The 24,496-nt window shown below is 38.1% G+C and overlaps 1 protein-coding gene and 1 long non-coding RNA gene across 7 annotated transcripts in view; one reads left to right on the forward strand and one right to left on the reverse strand.

Annotated features, from left to right (window-relative positions):
* The window catches only part of LOC135114989 (uncharacterized), a 91,477-nt gene extending 81,194 nt beyond the window's left edge, over positions 1-10,283 (forward strand). For 5 of the 6 annotated variants that reach the window (XR_010275746.1, XR_010275747.1, XR_010275744.1 and 2 more), the window contains 4 exons: positions 4,514-4,582; positions 7,540-7,617; positions 8,160-8,266; positions 9,840-10,283. This is a non-coding gene — a long non-coding RNA (uncharacterized LOC135114989). The remainder of the gene's footprint in view (positions 1-4,513; positions 4,583-7,539; positions 7,618-8,159; positions 8,267-9,839) is intronic. The other variant, XR_010275745.1, reaches the window with a different exon arrangement.
* On the reverse strand, positions 4,490-24,314 carry LOC135114987 (3'-5' ssDNA/RNA exonuclease TatD-like). Its single transcript, XM_064031359.1, has 7 exons — positions 24,054-24,314; positions 15,055-15,234; positions 14,756-14,854; positions 11,423-11,583; positions 9,857-10,040; positions 8,473-8,635; positions 4,490-8,243 (listed from the first exon to the last, which is right to left on the reverse strand). Exons 2-7 carry the CDS (start codon positions 15,221-15,223, stop codon positions 8,081-8,083), a joined length of 939 nt encoding a protein of 312 aa, XP_063887429.1. The 5' UTR covers positions 15,224-15,234; positions 24,054-24,314; the 3' UTR covers positions 4,490-8,080.
* Between the last annotated feature and the right edge of the window lie 182 nt (positions 24,315-24,496).

The raw sequence follows: 24,496 nt of genomic DNA on the forward strand, positions 1-24,496 counted from the left end.
TGGTGGTGGTGGTGGTGCTGCTGCTGCTGCTGCTTCCTCTGCTGCTGCTACTCTGCTCCTGTTTAGTTCCTACCCCTGCCGCTCTTACTCCCCGTCGGAAGCTCTCTTCCTGCTAAGTAAATTCCGTGCGAGGAACAAGTGAGTGCTTTGAGGGCACTCGGCTGTCAAGAGACGGTCACCATCTTTTTAATAAAGCTGTACCTACAGCTTTATTAAAGATTTCACCTTCAAGAAACATCAGGCCTTAACTTAACAAAAGAGGACAGCGTGGAAGGATCAATACCATTTCTGGACATACTCATCAAACAAGAAGACACTCAACACAAATGTCTACACAATCTCCACAAACCAAGAACACTGCCTCACTGGGAAAAGCGAGTGCCCACAACGCTACAAAGACTCCACCATCGGCGCATATATTAGAAGAGCATTAAGGCACTGCAGCACAGTTCATAACGAAATAGAGCGCGCAACGCACGTACTTGTCAACAATGGTTTCAGCGAAGAAAACGTCCAACGACAAATAAAGAAAATTCTTGACAACTGGTTTAACACACGCAGTAAGAATGAAAACAACAAAGAAAGAATCAACTTGTACTACAAAGCTACGTTTTCCACAACATACAAAGAAGAAGAGAAAATAATGAAGAACATCGTGAAGAAAAACAAAGTCCACCAACCCAAACAAGACGCTCAACTTCGTAATATACTACAAGACAAAGAAGACCAGCAATCTCCTACTCAATAACAGTCCCAGCAAAGACGAAGAGACACTTCAGAGATCTCACGTCATTTATAGGTTCACGTGTAACAGAGAGAACTGCGAAGCCCTCCCATCAACCTACATGACAACGATGAGGTTGCCCCGCCGCCTCTTCTAGTATCTTGCCGTAAATACACAACACCACTCACAAGAAAGATTTTAGAAGAAAATACAACCATCACCACCACCACCACCACCACCAGAGGATGAAGCAACAGCAGCAGCAGCAGCAGCAGCAGAAGAAGAAGAAGAAGAAGAAGAAGAAAAAGAAGAAGAAGAAGAAAAAGAAGCTTTGCCATATGAAAAAGAAGCAGCATCACCACTACCGTCGGAAGAAGAAAAAAGAAGCACCCTGACAACTCCAAGCACCACCGAACTGACTGAATCAAGCAGGTTAAGGATAGAAAGGGTAGGATAGGTTAGGATAGGATAGGATAGGATAGGATTATGATTTGGTTAGTTGGGTGGTCCATGTAGTTGCCAGGGTCAGGAGGAGGAGGAGGAAGCAGCAGCAAGCACCACCACCCCCATCGGAGGAAGCTCCACCACCACCACCACCACCACCACTACTACCACCGGAAGAAGCATCAGCACCACCACCACCATCGTGAGAAGCAGCAGAACCACACCACCACCATCAGAGGAAGAAGAAGCAGAACCACCACAAGAAGCAGCACCACCAACAGCAGAAGCAGCAGCACCAGCACCACCACCACCACCACCACCACCATCACCACCATCACCATCAGAGGAAGGAGGAGGAACTTCCGAGTCTGCAAAAGTTACTTCGCCTCTTAGGATCCTTAAGAAAGCGAAAAAAGGATACATCATTATTCCACTTGGAACTGTTCCTGAGCAGGATCGAAAACCCATCTGGGCAACATATCAAATGAAAACGTGCTCCTCTCCCCACGTTCATCAGTGCGACAGCTGAGTGCAAGGAACGTAAAGGATGTAGAATCCCTCTGGCCCCGTAGAGGTGCCGCCTACAAGCGGCGACCATTAGAGTGGATCGACCTCCTAGTATACAAAGTCCTTGACTTTTCTGAACACGAGATGGTATTCTTATCCCAAGCCCTCTCAGCAGGCTCTAGAAGACGTTACTGGGATCGACTGTGTTCATAATTCTTGTGAATTTAAAGTGGAATTACGTGATCTTTGAAAGTAATTCCTTTGAGAACAAAGCATGTCAGAATACCGGGTTAGTATCACTCACGATTAGTAACAGAGTCGAAGACTTAAGGAAAACGCACGAAATATCGCAATTAATGTCGAGTTATTATTTGATTGATGCAGATCTTAAAGTCTATAGATTGAAGCCTCGAGTAAGCCATCCACTAATTTCTGATCTGCGTACTTTTTTTTTTTCATCTTAGATTGAAGCCCCGATTAAGCCATCCAGTACTTTTTTTCTTACCTTAGATTGAGTTGATTCTGAATGTCTGCAGTGACACGTAATGGGCAGAACGTTCACTATTGAGGAACGGAAGGAAAGGTGAAATTACGGAGCTTATCACAACATTGGAGGAAGTGAATCTCTCTCTCTCTCTCTCTCTCTCTTTCTCTCTCTCTCTCTCTCTCTCTCTCTCTCTCTCTCTCTCTCTCTCTCTCTCTCGCTACAGGCTCTGAAAAGGAACCTTTGGTAATGAACACTGATTAGGTAAGGATACATAGCCGATAACAAGCTCGATTATTCCAATACCGCATCACGCTTAAGGTTACGTGAAATCATGACTCGCTGGACCCAACACAGGGAATGAGATAGACAAAGGGGAAGAGAGGAAACCATATTCACTCATACTCCCGTGAACTAATAGACATAAGGATTTGTTGACTCAATACCCTGCTAATAAACTACACGAGCCTCTCTTGTAGTCAGCCGGGACCTATAACCCACTAGAGGATAAAAATAGAGCTGCCTATATTGCTACTCGTGCCTTGATAGAGCTCGTCTCTCAGAACACGCGAGCCCTTACGAGAGTCAATAAGTCCGATGCCGCCAACATGTCGTGGGATATGAGACGGTTGGTCATCGGGGCGCGGGGTGTACTAGGGAGGGGCAGGAGGGACAGGGCTGGAAGATTGTATGTCAAAGGTAAGATGGGAGTATCAATAGACGGAAGGAAAAGGAAGTAAGTGTCTGAGGGAAGACAGGTGTAGACTGCAAGATGGAAGAGGAAATATAGGACATGATAAGTTAGTGAAAGGACTCGAGATGAAGGAAAGGTGGAGAAACAAGAGCACGAGGGTAGATTGATGCAGAGTATAATGAAGCAACAAGCAAGGATCTTAGGTGGATTTTAGGCTGAGAGAGGGTCAGAGATGTAGGAACGGGAGGAGGAGGAGGAACCCTACAAGTCTGAGAATGTAGAAGGACGTGGTTAAGCAGACATGACTGGAGCATAAAGGTGACAAAGGTGCAGGAGATCGTCTCTTATACATATGAAACAGGAGTATATGCCCGTGTCGGATATAACGATCTTTGGAGAAGTTCGAGTGGTGAGAGAGCAACTTACTTTTTTCCATAGACGTAATGCTGTTCTCAAAGGCTTTGCAGATTTATTGACTACAGATTTATTGGAAGTTCTCTCTATCGAAACAAGACTGGTCGAGTTTTGATTCTTGTGACTTTCTGGGAGTGACGTTATGAACAGGCCATTTTCACCACTTACCTCTCCTTTACTGGGATCCGTACCGCAAAAAAAAAAAAAAAAAAAAAATGATAAATAAATTAATCAATTAATTAATTAATTAATAATAATGATGATGATAATAATAATAATAATAATAATAATAATAATAATAATAATAATAATAATAATAATAATAATAATAAATTGTTTTTTTATTAATTTTCGACTTTTTTAAATCCCTGTAATAAAACTAATAGTGATATTACTTATGTTTACCAAAATCACTTACAATTTCCATTGTAAAAACAGTAGTGAATTGTTTCTATTGCTCAAGATTAATTTCGTGGCAGTGTAATTTGTGAAGATTACATTTATTCATTTTAACTTTCTGGTTTTGTTACTGCAAGATCATCTGTAGTTAATGTGTAGTTTCACTCGTTACAGCAATATACTTAACAGAATATTCACTTATTCTACATTTGCAGTATCCTATTTCTGGTTCTCTTTCAGTTCACCACTACCACCCTGAACATGTAGGAGAAACCGCCTTTTCTTACTGGGATTTTCTGACTTTTCTGTAGCTTTGCTTTTTTGAGGTCTTCCGGTACTTTTACTCGTTTTTTACCTATGTTTTTTTCTGAGTCGTTTCATAATTTTGAAGGGATTAGAGTAAAGAGTGCGGTAATTAGTCACTAAAAACACAAATAGCGGTTAAGTATTCCTTTTTCTGATTTTTTCCGACCTAGTTGATGAGGCCACTCCAGAATTCTGCTGGTCTTGTTTTTCAGTTTATGAGCACCTCTGTATTAGCTTTGCAAAGTGTAGACTAGTGCAATTATCTTTTTTATTCTATTATTATTATTATTATTATTATTAGGTATTATTATTGCTATTTTTTTTCTTTTAATGACTGAAGTCCCCTTCTTCAGTGACTATTACTACAGTGTTTTCCAAGCTCTCAGTCCAGAGCAAGTTTCCAAACATTTTATAACAAATAATTATGTCTAGTAGAAAACCTACATTTTATACTTTGTAGTGCTCCATTAAATATGTTAAAGCCAAAATTTATCTCAAAGGATAAAATCAAGAAGAATAAAAATACACATTTTATTTACAGAAGTGGTCCACAAACATGTACAATGCAATGAACCTCTTCACAACTGGAATCCAGACATCTGGAATTCAGGTATAATTTCCAATAAATCTTGAATGGCTTAGCATAGTCTGGAACATTACATGGTTTTCACGCAAATAAAGCAAGATTCAGTTTTCACCAATTTATCAAGTTTGGGAAAATTTATTTGATGATGAAATGGTGATCTAGCACTTTTTAAGCATCTGATTGTATCACTGAGCTGAAGCAAGGACATAAACAAACAATTAATGAAAAAAGGTATTGGAAAATAAATAGAATCAGTAGATGCATTAAATACATAAATATGGTTCATCTACTCCCCTAAAATAGACCAAATAAACATACATGGCGACATTTTACACAAACACAAGTGCACAAAACATGGAATGGCAGGTCATTGCATAAAAATAAAAATGATATAAAAAGTGTCATGTATCAGTAGAAGGGAATTGTTAAGAGATGCTTAAGTGCATTGTTAAGTTGACCCTCCCAAAACCTGCCCCTAAACCTACCCAAGTGTTCACCTTGGGAGCATTTGGAGCCTTGGGCGAGCACAGACAGGACATGAGAGAAAGCTGGACAACACTGAGAAGACACTCACACATGGAGAGTCTTCTGATGTTGAGAGATGTAAAAAATATCTTAGGTAAACAAGGACTAGAGTTGGGTTTCAAAAAGGAGTAACCCTTCAAATGCACAAATACCATAACTATCAGAAAAATGAAACCTAATAATGAATTTTGAGTTGAGACTTTCTCAAATAGTTCCATACAAATTATTTACAAACACCTGTACAGTACAAAGCTCTTAATTGTAATACTGCTAAAAAATTTTCTCAAGGCACTGTGATATCAACTTATCAATTTATCCAGTGCAGTGAAAACCAACACGAAGCACCATCATTATCACATTTGTTGCATTCATTGATGTGTGAAGCTAACATTGACATGTATATATATATAATTAAACTAGTGTACAAAGGCCACTTCTCAAATCCACATTTTATATAAATTCCAAAGCTCATGAGGCCTCACAAAATGTTTCAAGTGTGGTTACTCTTAATATCCTATGAATTTAACAATTCTCCATTTACTTGTTTCAGTGGTGAAAACATAAACCTTATCAATAACTAACAAATAAATACATATAATAGTCTAACAATAAAAAAATAAATAAATAAAAAATTAGTTGTCTCAAATACTGCCTTGAAGTGGCTCTAGGTTGAGGGTCTCCCTGTCCCTCAGGACGGAACACACACCACGATGCACCACAACAGCTTGCTTGTAATGTTGTCACTGCTTGCAGTGAAGGAGAAAATACCTCCCTGCTTGAATCCACTATGCCTTCCAATTTTGTTGGTATCAAGCATGAAGAAATCCACTAATAAAGTGAAGGCCCATCCGAGCATACTCAAATTTCCACAACAGAATTTCAGTATGAAAAGTGTGGGCACCACAGTTTTAGTGTTTTCTTAGAGATGATGGAAGACAGCTTTGGCAGCTGCACTAATGGATGCCATCATCAAGTCTTGTTGAACTAAAGTTGCAATAATGAATAATTGCTGAGAAATCTGCATCATGGGACACAGCCCTTTCCTACAGCATACTGCTATGCTCAAGCTGGATATGAAGCACACAGATGGCACAATTCTCCACATTTTTATACCTTGTTCCTTCATGAGTCATGAGCTAGTTTTAGAGACTACCCTTTGATCATCATCCAGAAAAAAAGCTGTCAGGATGGTGGAGTAATTATAGCTAGGGGCTCTTGAGAAAGTTATGAGCCCCCATAATGAGTTGAGAAAAGATTATCAAGACACCATGTTTGTTGTGGGTGATAAAGATTTCCTTGGTACTGTACTCATGATGGATCTGGTTATAGGCAGCTCTGGTGCAAAGTGATAGCTCATGTGATAGTTCCTGATTTTGGTTCAGGACATAGAAGTATCTCAGCCCAATGAGCCATTGAGCACCAATTGATTGTTGTTAATATAACCACAACACAAATTCCTGCTGTCTGGGGTTGCTGTGGTCACAATCATCTTGATTTCCCCTTGTGAGGTGGTCAGCTGCTGCCCTGTAGAAACCTATCAGAGCCACCCCACGAGGGATATATGGTGTCTGAATAATGATGATGATTGATAGACTGATATCATCCAAGGTTAGATATATTTTTAGAAACATTCCAAAAGGTTGTTTGTCCTGCATCAAATGTCAAGATATGATAATGCAGCAGAGTTAAGTTTGCATTCAATGGACTTGAATTCTGTGAAGCTGAGTATTCTTATCAGAGTAAGAAGTTGAATGACTCAATGTTATATCTTGTCCCATGCTGGGTTATATGAATAATCATTCTTGCCATCTATTTTTCTCTATATCAAGAACTAGAACTTAATCTGTGTATTTCAAGTAGGAGAAAAATGACATAATATCAAGTTATTTCACTGCAATTCAACCGCAAAGGAACATTTTTAATCTAAGAAGCATACGATGTCGAGTTATTATGCATGTGCCTTGAAAGCTCATCTTTTACATTATTTGCAAACCTCACATTAGAGGTGAGGTGAGAATTGGTCTGACAAATATATTTCACTGAAAGTGTCTTTGGAAGAAACATTTCCTCCAGTGTTAATGTTTGTAGTAAATCTTGAATTAAACATGGCTAAAGTACAACCTGGATGGATAGAACACCAACAGCTATTAATTTTCAGAAATTACAATTTCAAGTGTAAAAATACTAAAAAAACAAAACAAAAAAGATATCAGACACAAACCTTCAAAGCCTTTATAATAAGCACCACATTTGGGTGGAGCCAAAAACACTCCTGGATGTGGCTTCAGCCTTCAAGTTTGCTGCATGAGCCACAATCCCTGCAAACTACACTCACTATCATTTGGTTAAATGATCTGCCATCAAGAAACATGTTAGCACATTAATTAACTAGTGTGTAGGGAACTGCATTGTTTCATTAGTGGCTAACACCATATTGTTCTATTGCTCCCTCACAGGGCAAGACTGGCTGGCCATTTGCTGCAATACTTGGCAACTCATCACCACATTCTAGGAAGCACCGTATACACATACAGGTATGATTTTTTCCACTCAAAAACCACATGTTACTTTAATGAAAATCTATTATTATTCTTTTGCTAGCTTGAGTTGTCTGCCAAAGTTTGCCTTTTCAACAATTCCAGTACAAAAAAAAAAAAAAAAGCACACACTAAACATTTGCTACTGACTTGCCATGATGAGTTGGCTATACATGAATAAAATCTCTAAAGCAGCAGCATATCAACAATACTGCTCACCTGCAGCCTGTCATGATTCTAATGGAGAAAACCAAACACCTAAACATAGTTCTGTATTATAACTACAGAAGATGTGTTGACATTAACAATACACAACATTAACTGAAATAAAATCTTAACAATTTAATTCTTTAAAATGAGTGACAGTAAATTATACACTGACTGACACTAACATCCAAAGATTTTGAGTACACAAAGTATGCATAAGTTCAGAATAGGTAATTCCATCCACCTAAAAAATTCAAGTGGTTAAGCCAAATACTTTTAAGGCATTAAATGTCGTTTGAAGAGCTACCTGATCAGACTTTTTCTTCATGTAGGCAGCAATCATCTCGATGGTTACCGGCAGAGAGCACGGTTCATTTCGTTGGAAGGTGCAGTAACGGTGAAGAAACGTCAAAGATCTGAAGCAACACAATAAAGGCAGGTAAGCAAACCTTCTATTCTTATTAGAACGATCATAATCTTAGGTAACCCACATTAATGGGATATCTTGGGTATTTCAGCCTGGTATGCTGATTTTTTAAGTAATACAGTTTCTTGAACATATGTATGAGACATCCAAAGGGCAAGGAAAAGTAGGAATTCAGTTCATGGCAACCAACGTTGTGTATTAGAATATTTTTATCTTACCTTTCTGTGAGAGCTTCTTTGACATAAGGAGGAAGTTTAGATGCTCTAGTGTTGGGATACATAAAAGGGGAGTCAGTCTCCACCAGGAGTCGATCCAGAGGAACTATGCCATCTTCCAAAATTCGTCGCACACCATCCTCAGACTTGTCTTTCCATACATAGCCTGAAAAATGGATACATGAAAAGAGTTATGAAAAATAATTAGGAAGCATTGACTCTAGTCATAGATGCTTTATTCATTCACTACATGGCATCATTATAACCAGATATTACTCTGGTTATAATGTTTGTTTGGGAATAATACATTTCTCATTTTAGCAGCTGTTAACATTGACATGCTCAGTCTGGTTGGGTGGGCACTGAGCAACAGATTCTTGGGGTTTGTGATGGAGTGCCCTGTTGTACATTTTTCCAAATGCAAGCATACTCGAGTCACCATCTTGTTTCCACATCCCTACAGCGATCATAACCCAGAGACAGTAACTTAGTGCCAGTGAGTATCAGTGCCAAGTGGTGAACAGGTGGACACTCACCAGCCTACAAATCTCTCACATGTACAAGAATAGTGGTGGTAGCTATAGGATAAAACATTTGATGTGGTAACTTTGAGATATTCTGGTGAGTGTCCATCTATTCACCACTCATCACTGATACTTACTGGCATTAAGTCACTGTTTCTCTAGTGATGTTTGCTGTGGGGATGTGGAAACAGCTGGTGACTAGATAGAGTATGCTTACATTCAGAAAAATGTACAACAGGACACTCCCTCACAAGACTGCTATGGGATGGGTCACTTATGCCATGATCACCAAGGATCTAGCTCAAAGCCCATTCAACCAGACTGAGCATGGCAAACACTCCCTCACAAAACTATTATGGGATGGGTCACTTATGCCAAAATCATCAAAGATCTATTGCTCAAAGTCCACTCAACCAGACTGTGCATGACAAAGTTAACAGCAGCTAAAGTGACAAGCGTATGTAATAATAATGCCATGTGGGCAATGAATGAAGTTTTCGTAAGCCCTTGCTATAAACGGAATTATGCATAAAAAAAAAAAAAAAAAAAAACAAATATCAAATTAATAGATCCACATCCCCCCTAACACCATCATTTGTGGTACAGGGCTTGTTACCCGTTTAGGGAATCTCTCTCTCTCTCTCTCTCTCTCTCTCTCTCTCTCTCTCTCTCTCTCTCTCTCTCTACACTACAGACTCACAGTATGCACAAGTCACTCACAACAACCTCCCTCATTTCTTTATCATGACTCATGACACATGGCACAGTCTCACAGTACCACAATTGCTCTTCTCTTAAAATTACTCGTCTTTTCTTTGCAGCTCATATTTATTCTGCTCATTACAGCAAATCTGCAGCATCACCTGTAAGACCAATATAGCAGCCTTCCTTGAGGTATGCAGCAGCCTGGGAAGCATCTCCAGTGAAACAGTGGATCACAACAGGAGGAAGGCGATCCTTGTACTTCCTAAGCACCTCCAGTACCTCAGTGTGGGCATCTCGTTCGTGTATAAAGAGGGGCTTCTTCAGGCTGCAGGCTAGAGAGACCTGAAAATATTCAAGACTAAAAACTCCACTCAACTTTTAACAAATTCATAATACTTACCATTCCCACAATTTTGTCTGATGTCATGAAGACTGCTCTTTACCTCCTCCATAATATGATGTTATATTTTTATAAAATAAAATATTGCCTACATTTTTTTGTTACTGTGAAATGGTAGGTGTAAAACACACAAAACAATGATCCTAGGTCCTGGTTGTGAAAGTTTTTGAGAGCACTTAAATATATGGATAAGGAAAAGTAGTGTGTGTGTGTGTGTGTAAAAGTGAATTTTGATTATATTTTAATGCTAGTCATATAAAACAAAACACTAAAATAAAAAACTTTACCACTGAGAAACTAAATTAAAAATTGTTAAACTTGTTGAATTTTCCTCATATAGTAGTAAGAAAACTGGTTTTATCAATAGTGTACAATGCCACTCAATTTTTTTTGGTATCTATCTTATACAGTAAAATCCCTCTCATCCGGCATTCGAGTATCCGGCAGCTTCAAGTATCTGGCACATTTTTCCACGAGCCTTAAAATAAATAAAAAATCAATGTGTACTCATAAAAGTGATTAAAATTCCCGTGCGAGGCATACTTTGTCCCCTCGCCACCAGAGCGCACTGCTTCGCACCACCCACGGCCCACTGCACTGTGTTTACTCAGTGACTCAGTCCCGCGTGTGCACTGTTTATTGCCTGACGCCTTCATCATGCCTAAAGTTGTAGAAAAGAGGAAGCATGTTGTGCTCTTACACTTAAGCAGCTGATCAGATCAGCTGCTGATTAAGATCAGCTGATCTTTGTTATGGTAAGATGCATGAGTGTAGGGTGGTGATTGTGGACATAATTTCACTTCAATTCAAGTATCCGGCATGTCGGCGGTCCCGTTGATGCTGGATAAGAGGGATTTTACTGTAATGTGATGGAAATTCTGCAAAAGAAAGTAACAATTTATTATTATTAATACAGTATTAATTTTCAGTGACATTCAAAATTCCCTGTTTATCACACAACTGAATGAAACCGTAAATACACGGGAAATGCACCATATCTGACAAGTCACTACCAACAAGTTTTGTTTACTTACTAGCAAGTACTGTTCCCATACATACACACATCTAGACTCTTGGTGATTAAATTCACTACAACTTAAACTTGTACCTGGTTGGCTGGTGACAATGGATGGATGATCTAGCTTGCTCCTGAGGTAACCATTATATTTCAGACACCAAACTGGTTATTTCAAGGAGAAAACTACCATCTTTTGACATAATAAAGAAAATGTGCCGCAACATAATTTTCAGAGTAACTTTTGTTCAGGTCACCTCAACTTGTACTTGAATAACGAAGCAATACCTGACCTGCCCAATAACTCACCTGCTTCTGGAATACCTCCAACTGAGTTTCTTGAGGGGAAAAGTTTCGGTTAAAGTCCAGTCCACACTCGCCCACAGCCACCACTTCATGGTTGGCCAGTATTTCTCTAAGAGCCTCTTCTGTTTCCTCATCCCAAGACTTTGCTTCATGAGGGTGTACACCTGCAAGTGGAAATGTTTAGATGATCAGTTTACCATCAGGAGCAGCAGTAAATCAGAGTGATTAAGGGGGCATCTTCTTTCAGGGCTCAGTATGATTACGATTAGCACTTAAAATTTGTAAGCATGTATTACAGAAGTGGAAACACTGGACAGAAAATTTGTAAGCATGTATTACAGAAGTGAAAAGACTGGACAGACAATCAACAAGTGTGTCATAGATTTCAATGCTTGCACAATATCACATCAAAATTTCCTCATTATAACAAATTTCAAATGTTACACTATCATCTAATCCAAGTTCATCACTAGTCTCAAGAAGCAAATTATGAATAATATGTACTATTGCAATCATTGATGTCTATATTTGCCTACCAGGTAGACATCCCTTCCATGAATGGGTATTAACCAAGGTGCCTATGCACTCTCTCACACATGCACACACACACAAATATAACATTAAGAACTCCATCCAGAAGCTTTCATAATATATTCAATTTTCATAAAACAACAACCTGTACCAGCAATGATATAATAAAGTAATGATTACCATTTTGTTTCTTCCTAATTTCCAATTCCACACCTTAAACTCTCTTTTTGGTTAAGATCCTGCAAACATTCAGCTCCTTAAGTGACAACAATCATGCACATCTACAATAGCAACTTTAAGCCAATTTTATTCTTTTCAAATAATTAAACAACTTAAAAAATTGGCAAAGCACCATTTACCTAATATTACTAAATGGTTTAACTATTTTCTAGCAGCATGAGCTAAATGCAATTTGGTAATCTATGAAGTGACTGGTGACATTGTAACCAGCAAGAAACTCCTTATAGGCCCACTTAATCTAGTACATATGTCATTACTTCATCCCTAACACTTAATTAAAATTTGCTTACTTATATAACTTGTAAATGACAGATTCATTCTGAAAAAGGAATTGTGATCTGACATTTCACAACAAATAAAATCAAAACTGGTTTAGAAGTACCAGTATATTTCACTCTTACCTAGTTATATCTTTAGGTCAATAGAATTAATATTTTAAATTTCACTGATCTAATCACTCAGTCTAAGCACACTTAAAGGTTTCATGATGAATTATTCTTCCATACTGACAAATCTGCATTAAACATTTGCAAACACCTTCAGAATATTTGTTCACAGTGCCACCCATTTAAAGTGTCAATGCAATAACAGAAAAAGACATTTGGTGTCTTAATAGCTTCATTTTCTTTCATTGTCACACATTATGATTATAAGCAACTGAAACTGACAAAGCTGAAAACTTTATAACAGTATGTTTTAAAACACTGAGACATTCCACTAAACATTAGCTGAAGAGAAAGTGTTAGTACTCCACCTACCTCATGTTCCCTCATCCCTGGCTGCTTCTATTGTCTCCCTCTTCCTCTACCTCACTGCCCCTCCTTCAATAACTCCTTCCTCCTCCATTAACTTCTTCATTCTTCCCTCTACCTCTACTATAGTGGCTTGTAAGAAAAATGTTAGGATTGGAAGGATGCACTCTTGGAATGTGTACAAAGCATATCTCTCTCTCTCTCTCTCTCTCTCTCTCTCTCTCTCTCTCTCTCTCTCTCTCTCTCTCTCTCTCTCTCTCTCTCTCTCTCTCTCTCTCTCTCTCTCTCTGTCCATGGCAGATATGTAGGGGAATTATGTCAAACAAGCATTAATGATGCATGGCTGTAAATGATGGACAAGCACAAGATGTTAAACTCTTCACACCAAGATTAACTTTATCTTTACAACTTTCAACAGTACCAGTTAAGCATAAAAATTATCAAGCTATACTGTGGTTAAGTTTACAAATGAAAGAAAATCTTAAAATCCAAGAGGTTAATATTACTAACAAATCATCAAGTTCAAGCATGATATTAGTGATTCATGTTAGCTTCGTGGCCTCAACAACATTCAATCCATACACAGGCAAAACAAAAGAAACTGATCCACAAAATGCTGGCTTCTATTTATCATTTAATTAATATGAGATGTCTCGTGGACAAAAAGTTAATGCATCAATTTCTTACTTTCGAGTTATGAGCACTTAAAGTTAGGTGAAGGTGGCAAACATAGATTACAGAATAACTTGTTATTACATATCATTAGAATTCTCTGGAAAACATAAATTTATACATCAGAAAAAAATAAAATAAAAGTAAAATATGTATTGGTGTTTTTCCAGCATATACTATGTAATTACTGTCCAATCTACTTGAAATTCATTCCTGTATTAGTTGTCAATGAAAATGAGATACTGTAAAAATTTCAGCCAAAAATTCCGATAATTTTCCTCTCCTTCACTCTAGGCCTTGCAATTTCTTTTGTGTGCACCCTGGCATTAATATATGGTGACTGGAGGTCATTGCTTTTTCAATGCCCAATAGGCATTAAATAAAGTGTTAATAATATAGACCTCACCAATGTCTCTTTCGGACTTTTTCTGGTACTTAAGCCAAGTCTCAAGCATTTTCTTGCATGAAGGCATGTGCAGCAATGTATTACTTGTATTACTTGCCACAGCACTGAGTAATTCACTCATAATCCACAAAACAATGCAGAGTGTAAACACTAAACAAAGCCAGGATTCACTCATGTGCTTGGTGGGATGAATAGCAGGGGTGCTTGCACATCTCTGTTTGGCTGAGAGACAGCCCTTTAACTTGGACAGAGGTAACCACTTGCCCACTGGCTGAGCTACACATCAACAGCCACCCCTCATGCTATGAAATCCCATAACTTTTTCACTGTCCCATGTGTGGAATACAGGTGAGATTGAACCTAAAATTCTAAGCCCAAATGGGTCAAAATTGAAAAACGTTCTTCACCATGAGATTTTCAGTGCTTCCACCTAGCGGAAACACACACAACTCAGTTTTGATGGGGTTGGCACATTCACCCCTTGTCCATAAGACACCTCATATTTAAAACATTATACATTTACTGCCTGGCTTCTTACATGTTAAAGCATTTTCATTCTTTACATGCAATATTGTTTGAAGATTTTGTGTTAGCTTATTCTAACAAGACTACTAAGATCATTAATATAACTGTGACATTGTTTGAGAGCAGGTCCTCAACCCAAGTTACCTTCTGCATTTATCATAAAACAGAGAGAGTAACAATCTTACAAATGCAATTAGTCTAGAGACCGACCTGCAGTTGAGTACAGAGTTTCTGGGAAGAGGCGAGTCAGGCGGAGTGCTTCCTTGCTGCTCTGTACTGTCGTGCCCGTTACCATGATCTTATGAACTCCTGCAATATCCAACTTAGTCAATATCTTCTCATTCACAAAAAAGTTTTTAAATCTGTACTAGCCTAGTTTCATATCATGAAATGACTTTATCACTGCTATCAAGACCACATGCATTCAATGTGTTCAAGGTGTATCCAATGTGCTCAAGCTTTTTCAATATCATCTGAATTTTGAATAGTGATGCACAACAGCCTCTCACCTGCATCTCGAGCTCTGCCCACCACAGAGTCTAGGTCCCTGGTGAACTTCTTGTTGGTGAGGTTTGCTCCGATGTCAACAATGATGTAATTCTCAGAGGTAAGGAGGGCTCCCATGTCGCTCTCCAGACCATCCAAGGCATCCCCCTCCTTGGTGATGCTCTTAGCCATTGCTACACTGGCTGAAAGAAGGAAAGAGACAATGGTTCACAAGTTAAGCTGCTGCATCACCATCGAGCTTTCTTATCATCCAAACTATTTATCAAATGCTTTTTACAGCAATACTGTACAAACTGTCATTGGTAATGTTTGCCACAGGATGCAAAACATGCAGATAAATATTGCAAAGCAAGCAGTGAAATATCACAGCCCAGTGTGAATAATAAAAATAAACTGATAATTACAACAGTAATAATACATTAAAATTGATAAATGAATACTAAATTTTGCTTTCAAAAGAAAACGAAAAATAAACAAGATGAATGAAATAAATCGATAATTAAAGACAAGCAACAAGAACCATGGTAATTTACATGGTCAATATATTTGGCTAAATCTGGCAAATGCAAAACTGTAGTTTATTTAAGATATGATAGAAAACATTACAATATCAAGGTAACTAAACATATCAATTCTTGGCAGCTACTTTACAGTACAGCAATCTATCTCTATATACCAGACTGACACACTGCAAAGGTGGGTAGCCAAGACGTGCCATACTTACTCTCACTTGTAAACACACTCACAAACATTCCCCCTCATTTTAGTCTCGCATCTTAATGGTTCTTAAGCACTTCAAAGTTTGAATTGGGTGCCTGGAGTAAAATGACCCCAGCCAGATGTGTTTTACAATAATCTGTTGTACATTTATCATCCCTTCATCCATCTATGAACATTAACATTTGACTCACATTAACATTTGACACACCAGCACACTTCTCATGAAAATTATATAAATGGATGAAATATAATTTTTTTTTTTTATAATGCAAAAAAAAAAAAAAGAAAAAAAAATGCTCACTTCATGAACTTCACTGACTGCAAGCTTGACTTTTGAAACTTGGCATAGTATAACTAATTTTTTTAACTTTAATTATAAAAATAAGGGTACATAATGACAAAGAAGCTCCTCAAGAATTAGAGGGATTTCTTCAAAAATAATTATGTTCTATATAAGGTAAATTTATAAAAGTACATTCCTCTTCAAACACAATCTGGTATTGCTTTATTTCTTCCCTATAATGTTCTAGCAAGTCATTCTATACACTGAATTGTTCAAAAATATACAAACTGCACATCATTTTAAAGCTTGAACACTTAATTTTATGAATCTAAAGAGAAAAGTTCCTGAAGTCTTTACTAAGGGGGTGGCATTAAAGACTGTCATCCAGGCCTGAAAGTTACCAGCATTTTAATCACTATGGTGAGTAAATAAGTTATATAAGAAGTAAAAATTATTTCTCACTTGCCAAGGCCAAGTGTAAAAATATTATCTATATTATCCAAGTCAATAAGCAAAATTCATTTAGCCTATATACAAAAACAATTATTAAAAGTTCATTGTTTTTGTACATACACAGGCAAACCTTAATCGATGACACACAAATAGATGACATTTCACTAATATCATGCTTATTAATTTATACCCATTCTGGACTAAGGACAGGGTTTTGACTCATTGATATGACACTTGGCCACCAATGCCAGTCAAACTGCCCGCAATGACCTGTTCAGTGACACATGCTTCATATACTTTTGATGGGAATGTATTTTTGCCCTGTATCTGTGCCTATTTTGTAATGGTAAAACAGTAAATAAAAGTAAATATGAATGTTTTCTGACTATATTTCATTTTTTTGTCTACCTACATAGTAGTCAAATGTCATGTTACTGACTTTTGAGGAACATTTAGTTTTAACATTCATTTAGACAATGGTATGAGTAAGTAGTGTTTTAAAATAGGCAGAAATGGCCTATCTGTGCATTTTTAGGGCTTTGGGAAACCTAATAATAACCTCAGAAAAAAGCTAGGGGTGGTCTGGAGGGTACAGGAACACAACTCCATATTTCTTAACATTCTTATAGGGAAAATTGATCCAATACACAAATACAGCATGTGTTGTAAGAACTAAACCCTGTCAGATACAAGTAACAGTGTATACATATACAGGTATATCTATTATTCATATTCAACTTGAGCTGCAATCAATAACTTACAAGCTGAATAATAATTATTTGCAATTTTCCTCTGGATAGCAATTTTTTTTCTTAGATGATAAATTATTCTTAATTATTTGGCAGCAGCTGGTAAGATAAAATCATACATTTTCTGGTCTTTATATATTTTCAGGTCTATCATACTCTCAAAGAAGAAAAATTTATGGAGTTAGCAATTTTCATGACATCACTAATTAGGGTACACTACCATTTGGAATGCTGACTTTTCTTTACTGAAACAGCGTCTATTCAAGATAAGGAGGAGGCAGTAGACACCTGCCGAAATGATAATTACTCCCAGTGAGGTCTAAAGCACTGTTCAGGGGGTGCTGTGAACTTATCATTAAACCCAGCTGTGACCTCACTGAACGTTTCCCTTTGTGTCTCACAACACATGGGGGCAGTCACAGCCTGCCCTCTAAAGACAACTCTCTTCCTCCACACAAAACTACAAGCACCTAATAACACACACACACCCTACACTCAAAAATTTTAAAATCATAATGGTGACTCCTACACCAGCCTCGGAGTCCCCATTTGGGGAGGGGACCATAAATGTCCCCAGGTCGGACTGCCTTTCTGTCAACGACCCTAAGTGTCTTGACACCTCCCTCAACTTTTTCTTCATTAACTTCTGTAACATTCGCAGTCTAAGATCTAATTTTCAATCTGTAGAACACCACCTCTCCTCTTCTAAACCTCATCTTCTTTTCCTCACTGAAACTCAGGTGTCTGAGGCAACTGACAGTAGTCCCTTTTCTGTTCTCTCCTACTTTCTCTATCCTCATTTTCAATCCAAAGCAGGATGCTGCGTTTATGTGCGCAGTGACTTAACCTGCTCTCGTGCCCACGCTCTTGAATCTTCTGAATTTTCCAACATCTGGCTACAACTACAGAGTCACTCTCAAACTCAATTTATCTGTGCTGTATACCTCTCACCTAACTTCTCTGACTTTAAGAAATTCTTTGACTACTTAACTTCCAAAGTGGAGCACATTCTGACACTCTTCCCTTTTGCAGAGATCTCCATTCTTGGAGACTTCAATGTTCACCACCAGCTTTGGCTTTCCTCTCCCTTCACTGACCATCCTGGTGAACTAGCCTACAACTTTGCTATCCTCCACGACCTAGAGCAATTGGTGCAACAGCCTGCTCGTATTCCCGACCGTCTTGGAGATATGCCCAACATTCTTGACCTTTTCCTGACCTCTAATCCTTCTGCTTATGATGTCACCCTTTCTTCTCCGTTGGGCTTCTCTGATTACAATCTCTTTTCCTGACCTCTAATCCTTCTGCTTATGCTGTCACCCTTTCTTCTCCGTTGGGCTCCTCCGATTACAATCTCATATCTGTATCTTGTCCTATTGCTCCAATCCCTCCTCAGGATCCCCCTAAGTGAAGGTGCCTCTGGCGTTTTGCCACTGCTAGTTAGGGGGACCTGAGGAGGTATTTTGCTGATTTTCCTTGGAATGACTACTGCTTCCATGTCAGAGACCCATCTTTGTGTGCTGAGTGCATAACAGAGGTGACAGTGTCTGGCATGGAGGCGTACATTCCTCGCTCTTTTTCTCGACCTAAACCTTCCAAACTTTGGTTTAACACAGCTTGTTCTCGTGCTATACATGATAGAGAGGTGGCCCACAAAAGGTACTTAAGCCTTCCATCACCAGAATCTCATGCACTTTATATTTCTGCCCGGAACCATGCCAAGTCTGTTTTCCAACTAGCCAAAAACTACTTCATTAACAGAAAGTGTCAAAACCTTTCAAGATCTAACTCCCCTCGTGACTTCTGGCAGCTAGCCAAAAATATCTCCAATAACTTTGTTTCTTCTTTCCCTCTTCTGTTTCAACCAGATGGCACCACTGCTATCACATCTATTTCTAAAGCTGAACTCTTCACTCAAACCTTTGCTAAAAACTCTACCTTGGATGATTCTGGGCTTGTTCCTCCCTCTCCTCCACCCTCTTACTACTTCATGCCACCTATTAAGATTCTTTGCAATGATGTTTTCCATGCCCTCGCTGGCCTAAACTTTCAGAGGGCTTATGGACCTGATGGGATGCCTCCTATTGTTCTCTGAAACTGTGCCTCCGTGCTTGCACCTTGCCTAGTCAAACTCTTTCAGCTCTGTCTGTCAACATCTACCTTTCTTTCTTGCTGGAAGTTTGCCTACATTCAACCTGTTCCTAAAAAGGTTGACTGTTCTAATCCCTCAAACTACTGTTCTATTGCTTTAATTTCCTGCCTATCTAAAGTTTTTGAATCTATCCTCAACAGGAAGATTCTTAAACATCTATCACTTCACAACCTTCTATCTGATCGCCAGTATGAGTTCCGTCAAGGCCACTCTACTGGTGATCTTCTGGCTTACCTTACTGATTCTTGGTCATCCTCTTTTAGAGATTTTGGTGAAACTTTTGCTGTTGCCTTGGACATATCAAAAGCTTTTGATAGAGTCTGGCACAAAGCTTTGATTTCCAAACTATCCTCCTACGGCTTCTCTCCTCTCTGTAACTTCATCTCAAGTTTCCTTTCGGACCATTCTATTGCTGCTGTGGTAGACGGTCACTGTTCTTCTCCTAAATCTATTAACAGTGGTATTCCTCAAGAGTTCTGTCCTGTCACCCACTCTCTTCTTATTATTCATTAATGATCTTCTAAACCAAACTTCTTGTCCTATCCACTCCTACACGGATGATACCACCCTGCACTTTTCCACGTCTTTTCATAAATGTCCAACCCTTCAGGAGGTAAACATTTCACACAGGGAAATTTCTAAAATTTATGATTGGGGCAGAGCAAACTTGGTATTGTTCAATGCCTCAAAAACTCAATTCCTCCATCTATCAACTCGACACAACCTTCCAGACAACTATCTCCTCTTCTTCAATGACACTTAACTGTCCCCCTCTTCTACACTGAACATACTTGGTCTGTCCTTTACTTATAATCTGAACTGGAAACTTAACATCTCATCTCTAGCTAAAACAGCTTCTATGAAGTTAGGCATTGTGAGATGTCTCCGCCAGTTTTTCTGACCCCTCCCAGCTAGCTTCTGTAGAAGGGCCTTATCCGTCCATGTATGGAGTATGCTTCACATGTCGGGGGGTGGGGGGGGGGTTCCACTCATACTGCTCTTCTAGACAGGGTAGAATCAAAAGCTTTTCGTCTCATCAACTCCTCTCCTCTAACTGACTGTCTTCAGCCTCTCTCTCACCGCTGCAATGTTGTATCTCTAGCTGTCTTCTACCACTATTTTCATGCCAACCGCTCTTCTGATCTTGCTAACTGCATGACTCCCTTCCTCCCGCGGCCTCGCTGCACAAGACTTTCTTCTTTCTCTCACCCCTATTCTGTCCACCCCTCTAATGCAAGAGTTAACCAGTACTCTCAATCATTCATCCCTTTCTCTGGTAAACTCTGGAACTCCCTGCCTGCTTCTGTATTTCCACCTGGCCCTTGGCCAGTGTCCTTACATAAAAAAAGAAAAAAAATGGCTACAATCTCATTTTCATTTATGTTGTGGTCAGCCTGTGGCACAACAATGTAGTGGAAGTCCTTCAAGAATAATGTGTCACTGGTTTTGCTTTTCTTTCCCATACACAGCTAATAAATTGAACAAAGCCAACACAACTTTACCTCAACACCTTAGTAATGTAACTTTTAGACACTTTGATAATCCCTGGTTAGTCACACGGTTCATCACAGTTTATATGCAAAGCATGAGAAACATTATTAGATGCCATCACATTTGTCACAAAAAGGTTTAAATAAAAAAAATTCACAACAGTCCAGTGAACTCCAATCACTTACACTGTTTTGTGATACTTCCAGTCACTTTGATCTTCATAAGAATTGAGTGTGTCATCACAGGTAAACAAAAAAATTACACATAATGTTTCTTATTTTTCTAGCACATGTCTTAATCACTTTTTCCTTAACAATAACAAACAGAATTTGCTGGGTAAGGGTATGATCCTAATTCATTGATATATCATTAATATAAAGCACTTCTTGACTGAGCCAGTAAAATCACAAAATTATTAAAAATACTTAAGCAGATTGGCAGGTAGAATGGCACAGTGGTATCATTTCTCATGCCTCTTTTAAAGATTAGAAATAACCGGAATAAAAATATAAAAAATTATTTGACTGATACAAAAAAATAAATAAAAAGTTGGCAGTACATTTATTTGCATTTTTTGCAGAAGTAAATATAACTAAGTAATGCTAAGTAATGCTGAAATTTGTCTCCAAATGTAACTTTTCTCAAAAGAAATGATCCTTAAAAATTCAGAATATCATATTTCCATTACCTGATAAATTCTGAAGGAGTTTTAATTAATAAACTTATAAGCAATTAATTGTAATGACAGAACTGCTTGAGATTGCCCACTAAGACCACCTCATCCCAGTCCATGAGACAGATGGCACAGCTTGGTGAGACAAGTCATGTGCAGTCTGACAAAACATCAAAGATCAATGAAGTCCCTCAACCAAACATAACCTCAATACAATGGTGAACTTGGTTTACAGCAACAAACCATTCCAAAATTCCCATCAAAAGCAAAAAAAAAGTGAGATGGTACGATATTATTATCAATAAATAAATAAATAGATAAATAAGTAAATAAATAAATAAATAAATAAATAAAATAAAATAATAAAATAAAAAAAAAATTAGTAAATAAAAATTGTAGCTTAAAAGTGCAGTAAAACACATTTAAGCAAAGTATTTTTTTTCCTGCATTGCACAACATAATGTTTACCAGTGGCAAATCTACCAATGATGTCCAAAAATATTATACTGTATTTGACAGCTTAGAAGACACATGGGCTTATAAGACACACACCAGTTTTGGCAGGCATTTGGAAAACAATAAAATAAAATAAAATAAATAAATAAATAAATAAATAAATAAATAAATAAATAAATAAATAAATAAATAAAATAAATATAAATAAATAAATAAATAAATAAATAAGTGAGTTTAAGCTTTGAATATGAAGTGAAGGGTTTCACCTGACATTTGAAGCCCTCTCAGATGTACTAATCAGATTCTTACTGGATCCCAATATTGAACATTTAAAAACTTTAATATCTGCTAGTAACTACCAACACTGGTCCTTAGACTAGTCCTGCTGTGAGATGTAAACAAATATGGTGTAGCAAATGACAATGTCTGAGCCCAGAGGGATAATAAAGTTTGTACATCACATATTTTTTATCATCATTCTACATGTAATTCTAGGTATAATATTTTAGTACATTTTCAAAGCATAAGGATGTGTGAAAATAGATTTACCTTAGTCTCTACAATGTATTTTCATTTGAAATATTCAGTATAGACCATCACAACAAGCTGCCCTACCTTGTGATGCTCTCTTCACTTATAAAATCTGTTTTGTTAGGTAGTAAACTATTTTCTGAAAAAGCAATAGTTTCTCATTAGCTTCAAGTTTTGTTGAATATGTATGCAAGGTAAGAATGTTAAAAGGTAGACACAATATCAGTCGTACGGTGTGTCTTACCTTAAGGAATAATGGCATCATACTAAGGAACACAGCGAATCTTGCGTGTGTCGCCAGGTTTGGTGAGTAACCAACCAAAATTTTGTTTTGGTATATGCAATGTAAGCATCGTCACTTAATTTCTTCCTGATTGGTGTTATTTTATGTGAATTACCAGTAAGTACAACCGTATGCATTGCTAAACTGCAAAAAAGAATAGTTTTTTTATGATGTAGAAGCGATCATCATTTTGTTTCCATGTGTAAAGATGTTTGGGGTCTACGTTGCCACAGACTTAGCCACTGCCCAAAAGCTGAACCTTGGCCTTACAAGACACAGGCTCATTTTCTGAGACTTTTTTTGGAAAAAAGACACATCTTAGAAGCCATCCAATATGGTAAGTTTGCACTCACCCCAGTGACAAGTTGGTCGTATGCCAAACCAGTCATTGTAAGCAAAAATAAATAAATAAATCTAAAATTTTTTTTTGTCAGATAACGCATTGGTCACAAGTCACATACATTGTATGACGAGTACCCCTCTGTACACTGACAACAAATTGGATCCTCTGAGTGTGTGATATATGTCTACAAAACATACAAACAGTTATTTCTATTGCTTATGTAAGAGATTTGTGGGCTGAGCTGAAGCTCAATGCATCCATGCATCATCAGATCCTGAACATCAGATGAACATCCTGTAAGAAACTGCTGTTTTATCCCTGTTTGTCCTCTACACAAATCCCTACTGGTTTCTGTCCCCACCACTCCATTTGATCTATATTCAAGTTTCCTTTAAAGACATATACATCAACCAAATGGTGTAAGATTTACGGCAATAAGTAACATATCTACATCCTGGAATACCTGAAAAGTCGCAAGTATCGGTAGTAAAGACTATGAACACACTTCATTAACAAGGCGCACGGTGAGCTCCCACACACCGCCACACCTTAACACTTCTCCATGACGCTCTTCTTCCATCACGTAACACTTTTGACACCTACCATCAAACCACCACATATTCTACTGGTACATAGAATCACCAGCACGGGGTCAACTTTACTCACTGTGCCCAATTAGGGTGTTGGCAACCTACATTGAGTGACGGGAGGGTTGGGTACACTTACGTCAGATATAATGACCCCACTCATTTATTTAGGTTAAGATGAAATAGGCGAAGTGGATAAAATGGGTAAAGAGGCAATGATTTCCATGCCACATTAGCAAGAAATATTTACTAACACATGACTCAAAGCCACGTAAATTACCTTTCTTTTCCTTTCCTTGAGCTGTTAAGTGGTGGTTTCTCCTCAACACTGCAGACGATCTCCAAGAATATGTACCATTTTTATGCCCCTGGACGTGTTTATCAAAGCAATGGAGGGTCTCGGGTGTTGTTGAGGGACTTTATTTTCTACCAGGTGACCTAGACTCGGGCACGGCAGCACAAAGTGGACTTAAAAACGGCTAAATACTTCCCACACGTCCAGGTTCTCTGACGTTTCCTCACCGTAGTTATAAAGGAGAAGGTCTGCCAATAACCTTCCCGAGCACAAACAAAAGAGCATCGCATTTATTCAAGTAAAACTGCGTATTGTCAATTATTACTACTAAATGATTAGAGGGACGAACATATTTCAGATTATCTTGTTGTTTACGGAGGGCAATAGTAACCCAACAGGAAAATAAAAGTACGTTTAAAGCACATGTA

This window comes from Scylla paramamosain, chromosome 28, assembly GCF_035594125.1.
Source record: "Scylla paramamosain isolate STU-SP2022 chromosome 28, ASM3559412v1, whole genome shotgun sequence".
Lineage (NCBI taxonomy): Eukaryota > Metazoa > Arthropoda > Malacostraca > Decapoda > Portunidae > Scylla > Scylla paramamosain.